The sequence below is a fragment of the Cricetulus griseus genome, chromosome 2 (assembly GCF_003668045.3).
Source record: "Cricetulus griseus strain 17A/GY chromosome 2, alternate assembly CriGri-PICRH-1.0, whole genome shotgun sequence".
NCBI lineage: Eukaryota > Metazoa > Chordata > Mammalia > Rodentia > Cricetidae > Cricetulus > Cricetulus griseus.
The window spans coordinates 356,774,732-356,790,500 of record NC_048595.1 but is presented as its reverse complement, the minus strand read 5'-3'; the positions used below and the strand labels follow the sequence as shown (position 1 = coordinate 356,790,500).

The window sequence follows — 15,769 nt, the reverse complement described above, 5'->3', positions numbered from 1 at the left end:
TAGGTCCCTGTGACATTAATATGGTAAGTTATTCTGAAATGTAAACTAATTTTTGAGCAGACAAATTACTTATGTTTCCCACATTACGCTGACAGCCAGAAAGCATCTGAAAGCTGAGGCAATAAAGCACCTGTCAGGCAGTGATGTAGGTCCTGGAGCTCAGCAAACACGTCACCACTTAAAAGCTTTAAACACTGCTCAAAAATGACATCTGAAGACTAACATGATTCTGACTTTATTAGATCAGAACAAATGAAGTAGCAGCAGAAGATCCATTCCAATCTGGCTTCACTGGTCCTCGGACAAGGAGGAAAGTGCAGTGAGAGATACGTCTCTCAATCTCAGCCTCTCAGAATCGTACTTGGGCCCTGAAGTGCATCTGCTTAGTGGTATTGTTCTTCATTCCCGTCTTCAGCATCCACTTCGATTTCATCCTTTGGACATACTGCATGTCCCGCTCACGCATGAGAGCTGCTCCTGTGGTAGGAAGGAGGTAAGAAATGAGGCAAGGTTCTTTTATTTGTCAGATAAAGTCAAATCTTTGTAGAGAACTTCCAAAGTTGGATTAGGGTAATTGGGCTCTTATATTTAAAGACAGACAACAATATGGGGATTCTAAGCAATGGAGCTCAGAGGTTTACATGCACCCCAGAACTGTGTATCAGAGCTTTGTAAACAGTGGAGTTTGTGGTGCCAGTTTGTAGTGCTTTTAGGCACCAGAGCTTTCCAGGACATCAGAAAGCCTGCCCTCTTAACTTCACTACCCCCCACCTAGACTGTTATGACCCAGAAGAGCAAGAAGACAACTCTGTACAGCACATTATAAGAGTGAAGCAACAGCACACTGTGGTTTCAAAACTAGATAACTTCAGCTGTCAGCTTCACTCATTTCAATGTACTTCCATTGGGAAGGGCTGACGACAAACCTGTAGTCTGTGCGCTACATTACACATGCATCATGACAGTCAAGCCTCTTAACTCTAAGGTGGGTCCTGTTAATCATTTCCCTTGTATAAATGAGCAAACAGAAACTGAAGTTTAATAATAATGACCATGATATAAGAGTTTATAGCATGTGATTACACATGTCATGTTAGACTCCACAGCCAAGCTATTAACCACTAAGATACTATTTAATTCCTGTGTTACCTCCAGATAGTTTCAGCTTGTAATGATTCCCAAGTATTCTTTTTATAATTATTATGTTATAAACATGATATATATTAAGTTACTAAGCCAGGAATATTAAATATATGTGTGTGTGTGTGTGTGTGTGTGTGTGTGTGTGTGTGTGTGTGTGTGTGTGTGTGTGTGTGTGTTTTATTGCCCTAAATATCATGTGATAATGGAAGTCCCAGAGCTAAGTAGTCAACCTTCCCTTGGAGAAGACCCAGTATACCACAAATGATAACATGTCACCCAAGGCCATGAAATCCATGGATGTGAGCATTGATGTACCTGTGCTGCCTGTCCACCCCAGGGCTCGGTATTGCTGGAGTACCCTACCCACAGCCTTCTGGTTTCTAGCAACTGTTACAGCTCTTGGCAAGCCAAATCGTTGTTTGTAGTATCTCATCAAGGAGCGATGACCCACTCTGGCACCTGTTTTTCAAAAGAGCAACATTCAAATACGGAAATCAGACAGTTCCTTCAAGTCAGAGCTATAAGCCAAAGGCTTCCTAAAAAATCTCAAGGGCATCAAAGCCTTAGGAAACCTAGTAGGAAGACAGATGCAATCAGGACAGTGTTTATCTACTAGAGAAAAATAGACCAGCATTAAAAATATAGAGATAAAGGCTAAAAATCCCTAAGAGAAAGAAGATCAAACAGGAATAGCCCTGTAGACTTAGGTCTACAAGCCACAGCCAGGGCAGAACAAAAATGAAACCATCTTTCTCTGGTTCAGTTTTCTATTCCAGTGGTCCTCCAACAGGAATGAATTTTATCCCATGGGGACAGCTGACACCAGCTATAGACATCTGGAGTGCTACTGGCATCTAGTGGCTGAAGGATAGACATGCTATTGAACATAGTAATGTTCACAGGCAGACCAGCAACAGTAAATTGTTATCTAGCCATATTGACAAAGGTGAGATGCTCCTTGCTAAATGATGGGAACCATCTGGTTACCTCAAAAATGATTAAGCTAAATTCTCTTCCAAGCCTGTGATTATTTAGAGAAATCAAGTGAAACAGTATAAATCAGTCATTGAAGCTTTGAGAAATGAATTAATTTTAATTTCCAATGTATTTTGATGTCATTTCACTACATGTTTGTATATATCATTGCATAGACCTGCCATCAACTGTGTGATAATACATTCGGCAAAAAAGAAAGAGGGCCAGAGAGATGGCTCAGCAGGTATAGGTTCATGCTGTGCTGACCCAGCAACCTGAGTTCAATCCCCAGAAACCACATTAAGATGGGTAGAGAAAAATCAACCCCATAGAGTTATTCTCTGGCCTTCCTGTATGTACCATGGCACACTCACGTGCACACACATCCCCACCCATACACAACAGTAAGTAAAATTTTAAAACAAAGAAAAGAGAACATAAACTAAGGAACTAAAGGTATTAGCCATGTAAAGTCTGGGACTTCTATAGACTAATAAAATCCCAACATAAGAGGTTATTTACTAGAGGAACAATTTGAGGTTCTACTTAAAAGTGAGGTACATCTGATACGATCAAGTGTTAACAAACTCTTAAAAGGGTCAAATCCATTCCACCAGTCTGTAAGTTTTCATGTAACATACTCATCCATGTCTCTAGCAGCCTTGGTGCTACAAAGCCACCTTGAATAGCTATAAGAGACAGTGGCACATAAAGCCTCAACTATTGCTTCCTGACTATCAACAGGGAAATAACCAAATCATATGGCTTCAGAGTAGGAAAACTAAGAAATAAGGCAATCTTCCAAGATAGCTACCTCTAGGCACCATCAAAGGGATGGTTTTCAAAAGGTGATTTGCCCTTACTACCATGAGAGACTGGTCCCTAAGCCAGTGGCATCCACATCCCCTGTGGATTTACTAATAAGAGCAAGCTATGTGTTTTAGAAGAATATTAATTAGGACATAGGCAATCAAGTAACTTTCCAAATAGAAACACATAGGATATTTAACATATACACAAGAAATCAAATAACCATTCCCACTGAAAATAAACTAACATGGATGGGTAAAATCCTGTGTATAGTTCTTAGAGTAGCTGTCAATTTACCACTGGCAAATAAGCAAGTATGACCTGTCTATCACATAAGCTTAAGAAGGCTTTATCTGCCTTTAGGATTTATGTCTCGACTAACTTGGGAAAAAAAAGTGTCAAGTTATTCTGAGTCCCTGGACCTAGCATAGCACTTGGAAAATATTACCTTGCCACCCAGATATAATGTTTTGCAATCAGACTCAGGTAATGACAAAAGGAACCTTCAAATTTAATCTTATGGTCTTTGAATACCAGTATGGATGGATAAAAGGTATCTATCTCTCCGAACCCAGCTGTTTGATGCTTTAGGCATTTTTATGGCAAGACCTTGGTTTGCACCAAGGTGTCTCAACTCAGGAAAACATCAGTGAACGCCCACGTGAGATGAATTTAATGGGGAAAGACTCATATCTAAATGAAGGTCCTCTCAGAAAATCTCAGCATTACTTATTAGGATTTCCAAATTACAATGTTAGGTCAGGGTGGTTTAACCCTAAATGAGTAAATACTAAGATTGGTAATTAGTATATAGTAAATACATATGCATCTTTATAAGCACCATTTGGCAATACATCTGACAACTTGTGAGAACTGGCAGAAGTGAGCTACTTTTGCTGTCAGTTACAGTGAGAACTTGGCACTAACACCAAATAAAGTGCTCAGAGCAGCTCAACCCGAAGGCCCTCATAGAACAGATAAGCTTTGGAACACTGTGACTGCCCAATAACAAGTTACATCTGACTTATGAAATTTCTGTCCATCCAGCTTTCATCATGTAACTGTTTATGAAACTATCTATTCTCGCTGAACAGCCAATGCAACTGATATTAGATACTAGAGTATCTCCAACTCTAATTTCCTAAAATTAATTGTGCAGTTCTCATGGATACAACACCAGTTCACATGGCCAGTTGGCAAATAAATCGATGTATCTTTCACACCAATTTCCTCTATATGAACTGAAGAGTAATGAAGGAATTAATTACTTCACAATCTTCCAGAGAAATGCTCAGAGTGCCCTCTACTGGATATTTTTTCACGGTCTTTGGAATCATCTAGCTGATTTTCCTAAATAATAAATGAGTATCTATCTACACTTCAGGGACCACAATTGGTGCTTTGGAAGCTAGTTTAAAGCAAACTCTTAGATGTAATTGGACTAACAGCCACGCTCACCCGAACACACAAGTGAGCACACGCAGAGGTTCCAAGGTGCTTTGTGCAGAGATAATAGGCTCATCCCCTTGCTGCCACTATGTTTTTATATAACGCTTGTTCAGAGATTCCTATTTTCTGAGGTGTTACAACCCTGTCAAGAGAAACTCAAGTATGACTCCAAGTTCCTGCAAGCCTCCTCTGCTCACTTATTCCTTTCCTTTCCCTCTGTTTTCCTACTACAGATTCAAGGGACCAAGTTTGCCTTCCCTTTGAAAGCCACTTCCACCCTCTCAGTCAACAAATATTTATCCTGTTGTTTTATGTCTGAGTCCAGTACTAAGATAAAGAGAAATGGCAGTCTGTTCTCTGAAGTAATGGGAAGTTGAAGTGGCAGAATCCCTTCAGTTTTACAGCACTGGATGTCCACCTTAACAATGATGGAACACAATTATTTCAACGGTGCCAACAGGGAGAATACATACCTTGAGAACAATGGCTCTTAGAATGTTGCTGGTGGTTCTAAGGAAACCACACAGATGATGGTCAGATGAAAACTGTGACAGACAAAATGACCACACAGACAAATGCCTCAGGAGAAAAACACTCAAAAGACATTTAAGAATTGCTCAATTATCTGAATGGAAAAAGAAGTTTCCTAAAGAGATACCCATGGGGGGGAGGGGGGCCTTCACTGTGTTTTCTACATAATTAAATATTCCTTACCAATTTTCAAAATGTAAAGTCCAGATGAAGTGTGATTCTCAAATAGGATATACCTGTTACTATTGTCTGTGTGATAAAATGTACCAAAGCAGATACAAAATGAAGTCAATATTACAGTGTTTCACGTGTCAAGCACTGCTCTCAATTCTAAAATTCAATACAGTATACCACACTGGTTCTAGAATAAGTAGGGCATGACAATGCTATTTCTCCAAATACTTTCAATTCTCAGACACAGAAGATTGGAGGAATTTCTCATTCTCTAAAAGCTATGAGAGGTTTTTATGGGTTTTTTTTGTTGTTGTTATTGTTTGTTTTGTTTTTTGATTATATTCACCCTTTTACCATTGTGAATTTTTTTATTAATTAATTAGTTTTTATTTGTTTTACATCCTGACTGCGGTTTCCCCTCCCTCCTCTTCTATTCCTTCCCCTACCTCACCTCAACCCCCCCACCCCATCCATTCCTCCTCTACCTCTCTGGTCAGAAAGGGACAGGCCTCCCATGGGCATCAACAAAGCATGAAGACAGTACCCAGTACAGGGAATAGGTTCCCTCAAAAGCCAGTTCAAGCACCAGGGAAAGACAGGCCCTGATCTCACTGCTAGGGACCCACAAGCAGACCAAGCTACACAACTCTCACATACATAAAGAGGGCCTAGGTTGGTCCCAGGCATACTCCCTTAGCTGTCAGTCCAGAGGGTCTAGAGTCTGTGAGCTCCTACAAGTCCTGACCACTGTGTATTGTACAGACTACAATACATTATAATAAAATTTCCTTACCATCTAAGAAGAATTTTATCCTCAAGGTATTCTCTCTGCTCTAGGCATTAAGGTTATTATTCTGAGATAGTGACAGCTATCTGTACTACACAGTGATACCACATGTGTTTAGCTGCTTAGGTACAGCAAAATAGGAAGCAAGACTTTCAACACATACAATGCTTCAGACATCTTCATTGGCAAGGAGGGTGCCACTACTGCTGTACTATTACTGCAAAACTCCCTACGCAGTGTAGGAAGTCGAGAAAGGCTTGGTATGAGGTCCTGGATAAGTTGCTTAAACATGTTAGTTTCATATGCCAGATGAAGACAAGAGAATCTAATTCACATGGCTGTTGTAAAGCCTGAATGTGCTATGTACTCAGTAAACACCATGTATCTGTTCATATTTTACTATCATCTCCATATTCCCTTCTCTTTCATTTCAAACCATGCCCTCTGTAGCTCCTCCATTCTTACCAGTTAACTGCCACATTTCTTCCTTTCTATACAATAAACAACAGTGGATGCTTTTCATAGTCACGACTCCTTCATCCTCTCATTCCTGGGATAAATTCCTACAATGAGTCTTATTATTTTTCCAAGGGAGGAGGCAGAATTCATCCTCCAAGTCTCTTCTCCAACTACTAGAGATAGGCAACCCAAGCACTGTTATTCAAATATCAACATGTCAAACTATTTTGGAAGCCTGCTACAGTCTGACTATGAGATACTTCCACTATGCTCAGGTTGATCCCCACATAAGAAACTGGAAACTTGAGGTGGTAGGACCCACTTGACAGTAGAGCCCTGGAGCCAGCTCCCTGGAGGCTATTTTATCCCTACTCCTTTTGCCTCACTATCTGCCATGAATGAGGCAAACAGTCACACCACATGGTCCCACAGCCCTTATATTTTTACCCAAACACATTTGGCTAGATGATCATGAACTGAATCTTCTGAAACCATGAACCAAGCTAAATCCTTCATTTAGGGTTTTTTGATCACAGCTATGCAAAGGCAACTAATAGAAAGCCTGGGCTATCAAAGAACACAGGTACCAGAGGAATCATGTCAAAGAGAGGGAGGAATATCACGGAAAGCTAAGAGAAAGCCTAGGGAGATGGCTTAGTTGGTTAAGTACTTGTCATGTAAGCATCAGGACCTGAATTCAGACAGCAAGAACCTAGGTAAAAAGCTGGGGATATTGCCACACAGCTGCGACTCCAGAGCTGGAGGGGTGGATCCCTAGAACTCACTGGCCAGTCTAGCCAAATTGGTGAGCTATAGGTTCAGTGAAAAACTGCCAAATAAGGAGAACAACTGAAGAAAGATGCCTAACATTGACCTCTGACCTCTACTTGCACATGTATACACAGATAGACGAGACACAAGGAATAAGACATACATACATATACACAGAAGGGAGGGAGAGATCATGGGAACTATCAGTCTACATTTAAAAAAAAAAAAAATTTAAGGAAATACCTAGTAAAAATGTTCTAAAGCTGAAATGAAACAAGAAAAAACAACAACCCAGTTTTAATGACAAAGCCAACTTAGAGCTAAGTAGTTACTTTTAAAGTTCACAAGTACTTGAGAACACAAAAAACACTTTAAGGGTCATGATTTTTTTTCCCTCGGTTCAGCAGGTAATTGAAGAAGACATGTTTCTTCCACAACACACCGGCATTAAGCTATTTCTTTCTGACAAATACACTTACCAGAAGGAAGTATCAGCTCCATGGTTTCATCATCGCATTCCAAAGTCTTATCCGAGGACAACTGCTCAATTTCATTAGGGTCCTGCCCCTCCTTGTAATCTGGGTAGCTACTCCTGTAACAGGGAAATAGTCCTAATGAACAGACTTGAATGAACAGACATCTGCACTTACAAATGGAGCAAAACTACCACCAGCTTCAGGGAATGCCCACTGAAAGGACTAAGGGGTAAAACTACCATTAGAATTTCTCTGCAACAAATGTGACCAGATGACCCTTAAGAGGATGTTTGTCCTCTCTCTAGAAAGGTTACCAAATGCAGAAGCCATCAACACAGAGCTGGACATGAAGTTATAGACCAATTAATCACAGCAGAAACAAGTTCTAGAAGACTGCAGCCCTACAGAATTCTGTGACAACAGAAAGACACGTCTACTTGTCACCCATGTTAGTTTTAGATACACGGGGCTTTCAAACACCGAACTTTTTCAAATGCAGACAGTCTGACTAAAGCACTGAATTTTTAACATCTTTTACTTCATTTACGTAGCCACAAGGATATACCTATTAATTACCACACTGGACAGTGTAGTTCTAGAAGAATCTGTTTCTAAATATATCCAAAATTTCATATTTAAATGGACCTAAGAAAATAACTAGAAAGTGATAGGGAGATGGCTCAGTGGGTAAAGTACCTGCCATGCAATTAGAAGTTCCATTTCTAGCACCCACAAAACAGCGAAGCACAGCAATGCCTGCCTATGCCAACAACCCTAGGGAGGTGGGAATAAGAGTATCTATGGAGCTTCCTGGCCAGCCTTCTAGCTGAATGGTGGGCTCCAGGTCCCAGCAAGACCCTGTCACAAAAAATAAGGTGGAGCATGATCAAGAAAGACATCCAACAACTCTGGTCTCCACATGGCATGTGCATATGTGCATTTATTTACCACATGCAACACACACACACACAAAACAATAAACTAATAAAAAAAGTAACTGAAATACACATTGAAATAGTAACAGCTAGACAACCCAATAGAAAATAGATAAAAGACTAAATCAGACACAAAAATACTTCCAAGTAGCTAATTAATATGTAAATGGTTCACAATTACAATGGTCATAATAAAACACAATGTAAAACTATTATATATTCAGCCATATGCCTGAAAAAGAAAACTTACTCTCAATAATGGTGGTATTACAGAGAACACTTTGGTAAACAATTCAACAATATCTTCTAAAATTGCACGTGTGCATGTATCCACAGTGTGTGTGTGTGTGTGTGTGTGTGTGTGTGTGTGTGTGTGTGTATCCATCTCCTATGACCCAACTCCTATGCATGCCCATTGCAGATAAAGTATGTGCATTTACAAATGGTAACAAGATGGCAGATCAGCATTATTTCTATCAGCTCAAAACTGTTTATCTATAGTAAATATGCTACTGGCGAACATTCAATTTAGTAATCTACAAAAAAATCATCTGGAACTATATAAAACAGAATGGGCCTGTACTGATGGCTCAGTATGTAAGAACATACTTGTTCTTGCACAGGAACCAGGTTCAAGTCCCAGCACCTACATGATGGCTGACAACTATCCGTAACTAAAGTTCCAGGAGATATGGGCCTCCCTCTTCTGACTTCTGCAGCCACTGGGCACAGGACACATATATAATACACATACAAACATGCAGCTAAAACACTCATACACACAAAAACAAATCTGAAAAAAAAAATTTAAAAAACAAAACAGCAAAAAAAAGCCAATCAGAATTGATGAGTTTTTCCCAAATAAAAAGTTGAACAAAATATGTCAGACCTGAACCGGGTGTTGGTGGTGCATGCCTTTAATCCCAGCACTCGAGAGGCAGAGGCAAGAGGATCTCTGTGAGTTCGAGGCCAGCCTGGTCTACAGAGCGAGTTCCAGGACAGCCTCCAAAGCAATACAGAGAAATCCTGTCTCAAAAAAAACAAAAACAAAAACAAAAACAACAACAAAAAATCAGACCTTTACTATTCTTTTTATATAAAGTTCAAAAACATGAGCCAACTTCCAATAAAGTTTAAATACAGACAAAAATCTATCTATGTAGGTATGTTATGGCTAATTCCTTAAAATATATTCAAGGAAAACATCAAGTCCAAGACAAGAGCTATCTTGGAAGGGTGGAATCATAATTTGCTCATTTTTTTAGACTAGTAAATCCACACAAAGTACTTATGAGAACAATGGCCGGCAGGTAGTAAGCACTCAAATTAATGCTAGCCTTGTTTGCAAATATTTTCTACTTTTCAAGATTTCTTACTAAGCATTATCAACTTTTGCTTTAGAGGGCAAATAAATTATTTAGTGTTTATTTTTATAAAGGTTCATATCACCAATCATTTTTGGAGCCAAAGGAGTATATCAAGGCCACAGAAAACACCATTCAAACAAAGACAATGCTATTCTGTGTTGAGATGTTTGCTGTTCTAAGTACTATGGAACAAACTAAGGACCTTAAATAAGCTGGCCAAGAGCTTTCCTCCTGAGCCATCCGCAGCCAGGAAACTCTTTAACCATTTTATCAGTAATCAACTTTAATTCCTAGCAACAGTCTGAGCAACACACTGGTAAACAGTAGCAGTGCAACAGAAGCAGCTATCCCATCAAGAAAAGACAACAGCAATAATACATATGGCATGGCAGCAAGGGTTATGAGGGTAATAAGGGATAACAATGATTAGGTGAACATTGCTGTTTTATGAAAGACAGTCATGGAAGGTCACCATGGCAAGGTGAAATTTGAGTCCTTCATAAAATGAGGACACAAGTCACTGGTCTCTCTGAGCTAAAGCTAAGTGCAAAAACTCTGAGACTCATATCCTTGATATCTATTAGAAAAGAAAACAAAAAACATAAAAACAAAAAAAACTCAGGCATCCAAACTGCAAACTCAAAGCTAGAACACCAGGACATTGTAGGCCATTTTCCCCTGGTGTAAGAAGGGACTTTGAGAGCCCATCCCACAGGAAGGGATGCACTCTTGCACTGGACACATGGGGGAGGGACTAGACCCAGCCCAGGATGATGTGGTGGACTTGCGGAGCCCCAGTTGAGGGCCCTACCCTGCCTGGAGAGTGGAGGGTGGTGGGGTGGGATAGGAAGGGGAGGGGGAGGGGAGGGAGAGGGAGAAGGGATTGACATGTGAAACAAGCTTGTTCCTAATTTGAACTAATAAAAAAAAAATTCTGGCTGTTACTTTAAGGAAGAAAGAAAGCCCTTGGAATATTTTGAGCAGCATGTAATCTCACTTAATGTTATAAAAGGATCCCTTAAGCTAGCTTTGAGAATGTAACACAGCAGGTGGTGAGGATGAAAAGATCAGGCAGGCAACAAAATTCATTGACAGTGGATAATAACCTAGACCTGGACAGTGGAGGAAATGAAAAGCAGTCAAACATACTGAAGGTAACTTCAAGGTAGATGAAACAGGATCTGATTAAAAAATTAATGCAAGCATAAAACAAAATACCAAGGATGACTGAAAATTATTGATTTGCATACTATTGATAGGCAGGACAGAATTACCATTTATATAATGTGGACCAGGAAAGGTTGTATAGAAGAACACAGACCAATATTAAAGGGAAGCCAGGTGTTGGTGGCACACGCTTTTAATCCCAGCACTCAGTACTCAGGAGGCAAAGGCAGGCGGATCACTATGAGCTACAGGACAGCCTGGTCTACAGAGTGAGTTCCAGGACAGGCTCCAAAGCTACAGAGAAACCCTGTCTCAAAAAGCCAAAAAAGGGGGGGGGGGGGGAGTTAAAGGAGCTTCTTCTAAGTTTGAAGTTGAGGTGGTCGCATTAGAAATATAGTCATAGCCTATAGGAGGTACTGAAATGTTCAAGACTAAGTAGGAACCTAAATATACAAGAAGCAGATGGAGATAAAAGAAATCAGAACATCTATACTTTAATATTTCAAGCCAGTTACCAAGTTGGCCAACCTATCTCTGGTATTTGCTTAGCCTACTCCCAATTAGACAATCAGTCTAAAGGTCAAACACCTTGCTGTCTGGTAAGAAACTAGAGAGGGACAAATATCTATTGCTTAGATATTTGCTTCTATCTCTAGCAGAAACTCAAATCTGTCTTCTATACTGCTAACACCATTAACCTTCTAATTATGCCATCCAATAGCTACCTTCAATTGCAAATTACAAAATCAGAAAGAGAGAGCAAAACAGCTCTAAAAGATTTTAATTTTCCTGACCATCTGTATCACTTGGGCTGTGGCTGCCTGGTATATTTACACATACCTGTCCATACACTACTATGCTGTATTACAGAAATTCTGACAAAAAAAAAAATTATTCATGAACACATACATATGCATTGCTCAAGATTCCAGTTAGAGTTGAACTATTTATGAAATAATCTCACTACCCAAATGCCAGGTCCTGGCATAAAGTATCAAGCAGTTCAGTATCCTTAGTAGACAGTCTTTGACTCAAAGTCTCTCAAGGAACCCAAAGTGTGAAATCGAATTTTTGTTATGTCCGATCACAAGGTAATGAATAAAATTAAAGTTCTGACCACTTAATCACAAAGAATAAAACCAAGTCATTCACACTCACTTTGAGCTAGAGATCTCCACTTTTCTAGATGTGTTCAAGTGAGCTTGTGTGCAGATATGTGTAACACGGGTTACTACATGAGTCTAAACTCATTTTCAGAAGGGTGGAAGGTATTGTACATTATCACTTTAGTACAAATATGACCTCAACACACTTCACAAACCCCAGCCTTACCTAAAATCATAGAAGTCTGCAAATTCCAAAGCAGCGTCACCATCTGTGAAGAGCTTACAGTGGCTTTTGTCACTCATGTGTGCCTGCACAGCTTCTGTGGAGTAGAAGGATTTCCCTTTCTCGTTGCACCACAAGCAAATCTTGCCAACACCAACTTTCTCTCCTGGTCATAAAGTTTAAGGGTAAAATATGAAATCGATCTTCCAAAGTCAGGTTAAATCTCACTATTCTCACAAATTGAAAAACATTTCTTCGTCTAAAGCAAAATGATTGCACTTACCCAAATATTTAATCAGTCCTTTCAGATCTGAGAGGTATTCAATATCAGGAATAAAGAAGCTGTGGATTTTAGTCATATGAGCCACATTCTTCATGAGGGAGCTTGAGTGATGGGAACAAAATAAGCAGTCCGTTATTGGGATGGCACCTAAGGGCGGGCTCTCCCCAGCGTCTGCATCTTCTGCATCCTGGTCCTCCACTCCGGAGTTCTCACATTCCATTCCATCGTCTGAATCAATATCTTCCCAATCTTCAAGCCACAAGTTTGGAAAAACAAATTTACTTTTAAAAATACAATAAAGTAAGCACAAACCGACACACAATGCTTGCTGACATAATCTGCCTGTCCCCTGACGTCAAATTCTCTTTCAAGACCTCAATTTTAGATACTTATTTACTCTCAGACAAGTCTGGATGATAAGCAACTTTTCATCTTTCTTTTCCAGCTCCTTGAAGTAGTCTCTGACTTCCTCCCTATGCCTCACAGTGCCTGGCCCATTAACTGGACAAAGAGTTAAATGGATTCCTGTATGGTTGAATAACAGGGTTCATCATTTTCACTTCACAGGAATACTCTAGTATATGTTATGGGATGTGCAGGTGTATTATATGAAATGCTGTAGTTTTGAGTGCATGTGTCCCTAGTTCCCCTTACTCGCTAATGGTGACAGGTGGGACCTCTAGAAGCCCTCATGAATGGGTTGATATCCTAAGAAAAGGACTTAAGTAAACTAGCTTGCCTCCTTTTTTGCCTTTTGCTCATCCTCCGTGAGTACACAACCTAGACTTCTCTACCTTTTCCATCATATAGACAAAAGTCTAAGAAAAATACCCTGTCCAGGGAACAGGCCCTTGCCAGACAATCAAGCTGCCAGCAGCAAAACAAGTTGTGTTGTTTATAAATCACTAGGCTTTAGATATTTGGTTATAAAAGCATAAACAGATTGAGACATGAACACAAACTTTCAATATTAACATACTGTGGGGAAGAAGGAATAAACACCTCATAAAGTAAAATAGCCTTTGTTTGCTGGTTGGAGCCCCCACATTTCAGGTTTTCAGGCAGTTTGACCCCCCCACTAGGTTTGAATCAACTAAGTTAAACGGTGCTAATCAACTAAGCTAAATGCAAAATTCTCAGAAGTCACTAGAATTACAACTTCTACAGCAGTGTGCCAATAGCATGTCTGTCTGTGTGCACAGGTGTGGCATTCCTCATCCAAAGGATGAGGGAGCATATTTCACTCGTTTATAAAGCAGCTCTATGCTTTATTCTTTTTTTTTTCCAGTCAATACTTTAGGCTCCGAATCCACAACAGAGAAGCAGACAAAATTTCTTGTGGAGATGCAGACTAGTGAGGCATTTAAACCCCTTTAAACACTCTAAAATGTCCTAATTAAACTCATCACTTTATACAGCGAATACAAGCGATTTCCTTCAAAAGATATAAAGAAAACTTCACATGAATTTAAAAAAAAATGTAAACCTTGCCTTGTCCATAATTAAGAAGTTTAAACAATCACTAAACACTCTTTCCCTCAGGTCCCCCCAAAGTTTGGTGGGGCCGAGGACAACCATAAAAACGGAGGCCAAACGTTTAAAAGATATAAATCAGATTAGCAACCTTAAATCCAGGCAGGGTGCCATGGGCCTATAACCCCAGCTCCCGCGACGGCTGCGGTAAGCGGTTAGAAGGTCAAGGCCAGCCTGGGCAACAGCGAGACCCTGTCGCAAAGCTTAAAAACCAAAGTAGTACGGACGGGTAGGGGCTCGGTAGGGTTGCCTCCCTGTCGTGCACGGGGGTGGGGGTGGGAGTCAGTTCAGCCCCTAGCAGGGCAGCATCCTTAAAGCGGACCCAGCAGCACTCCGTGTCCACCTGCAAGTGTCCAGGGGCCAGGTGCCTCCCCACGACCCGGCCCGGGCCATTGCCTTACCTTCCTCGTCTTCCTCTTCATCCTCCTGCTCACTCTCCTCCCCCTGCTGCTTCGCTAACTTCTTGGCCTGCTGCTCGAACCACTGCAGCCGGGGCGGCTTCTCCGTCGGGTCCCGCGGCTCCTGAGCGCCCCGTCTGCCCGCGCCTGCGATCGCGCCCTCCGCCCTCGGGGCCGCCGCCGTGGGCACGGAGGGCGCTTTCCTGGGAGACGTGGACGGCTGGGCCTTGATGGCCTGCTGGATGGCCGCGTTCATGGCATCCTTGTCCAGGCCGTCGGCGCCCAGCCCCTTCTCTAGGTTCTTCTCGTTGAGCATCTCCACTTGGCGGCTCACGGCCTGCACCGCCTTCTTCTCCAGCTCCACGTGCCGCCGGGACCTGAGGTGGTTGTCGTAGGCGTTGAAGGTGGCGAACTTCTTGCTGCACACGGTGCAGTAGGTGGCCGTTCCCTTGCTCGCCTCCTCCTCCTCCGCCACGGCTCGCTGCGCCCGCACCCGCTCCTGGAAGCCTTCGGCCGTCACCGGGGCCATGCCGGCCACCTTGCGCCGCAGGTTGTAGCGGTGCCAGTCCGTCTTGTAGTGCGCCCGCTGCATCTCCGCGTCGCGGAACGCCACCCTGCAGGTGATGCAGGTGTACGTCGCCATGGCGGGGCCCGAGAAAACCCGCGGACCCGCGTCTTCAATCCCACCACCGCACGCACCCACAGCCACGAAAAGACACACTGGCTTCCGGCTTCCGGAAGCTCACTACGGGAACATCCGGCAAGCGCAGGGAACTGACGGCAGCTGGGAAGCCACGCCTCTTCCTTGGCCACGCCCCGAGGGGCGGAGCTTCATTTCTATCCGTGTGCCTGGAGGATGCTGCTGCCTCGTTGTGACGCCCTTTAGCGGTCGCCTTGTGACGTAGTTAAAGCGATGGCTACTGGTGAGGGAGGGGGGAGGGCGTGGGCGCCTGGCGTGCTGCACCCGGCGGCTCTCGTCTTGAGCTGCGTCCCCTCGGGGCTGTCTCCTGCGCTTCTGGACCCGGAGGTCAAAGGTGGCGACTGCGTGGGACTTCCGGAGCCTCCTGGTCCCGCTGTCCCCGTGGCCAGAAACCGCCGAGTCTACACCAAAGCCTCCGTCTTTGCAGCAAATGAAAAGTTTTCCTGCCGGGTGCCATCAGCGCAGCCTAGCCACTATCCCGC

General features: G+C 42.2%; 1 protein-coding gene across 2 annotated transcripts; it reads right to left on the bottom strand.

Moving 5' to 3' along the window:
* Positions 1-219: 219 nt before the first annotated feature.
* Znf622 (zinc finger protein 622) lies at positions 220-15,342 on the bottom strand. Of its 2 annotated transcripts, XM_027400045.2 has the most exons (6): positions 14,591-15,341; positions 12,657-12,905; positions 12,377-12,539; positions 7,579-7,691; positions 1,459-1,602; positions 220-477 (listed from the first exon to the last, which is right to left on the bottom strand). In XM_027400045.2, exons 1-6 carry the CDS (start codon positions 15,228-15,230, stop codon positions 350-352), a joined length of 1,437 nt encoding a protein of 478 aa, XP_027255846.1. In that variant the 5' UTR covers positions 15,231-15,341; the 3' UTR covers positions 220-349. The 2 variants fall into 2 exon arrangements, with proteins under 2 accessions (XP_027255846.1, XP_027255847.1); XM_027400046.2 differs by lacking the exon at positions 1,459-1,602 and having other exon boundaries at positions 14,591-15,342.
* Positions 15,343-15,769: the final 427 nt, after the last annotated feature.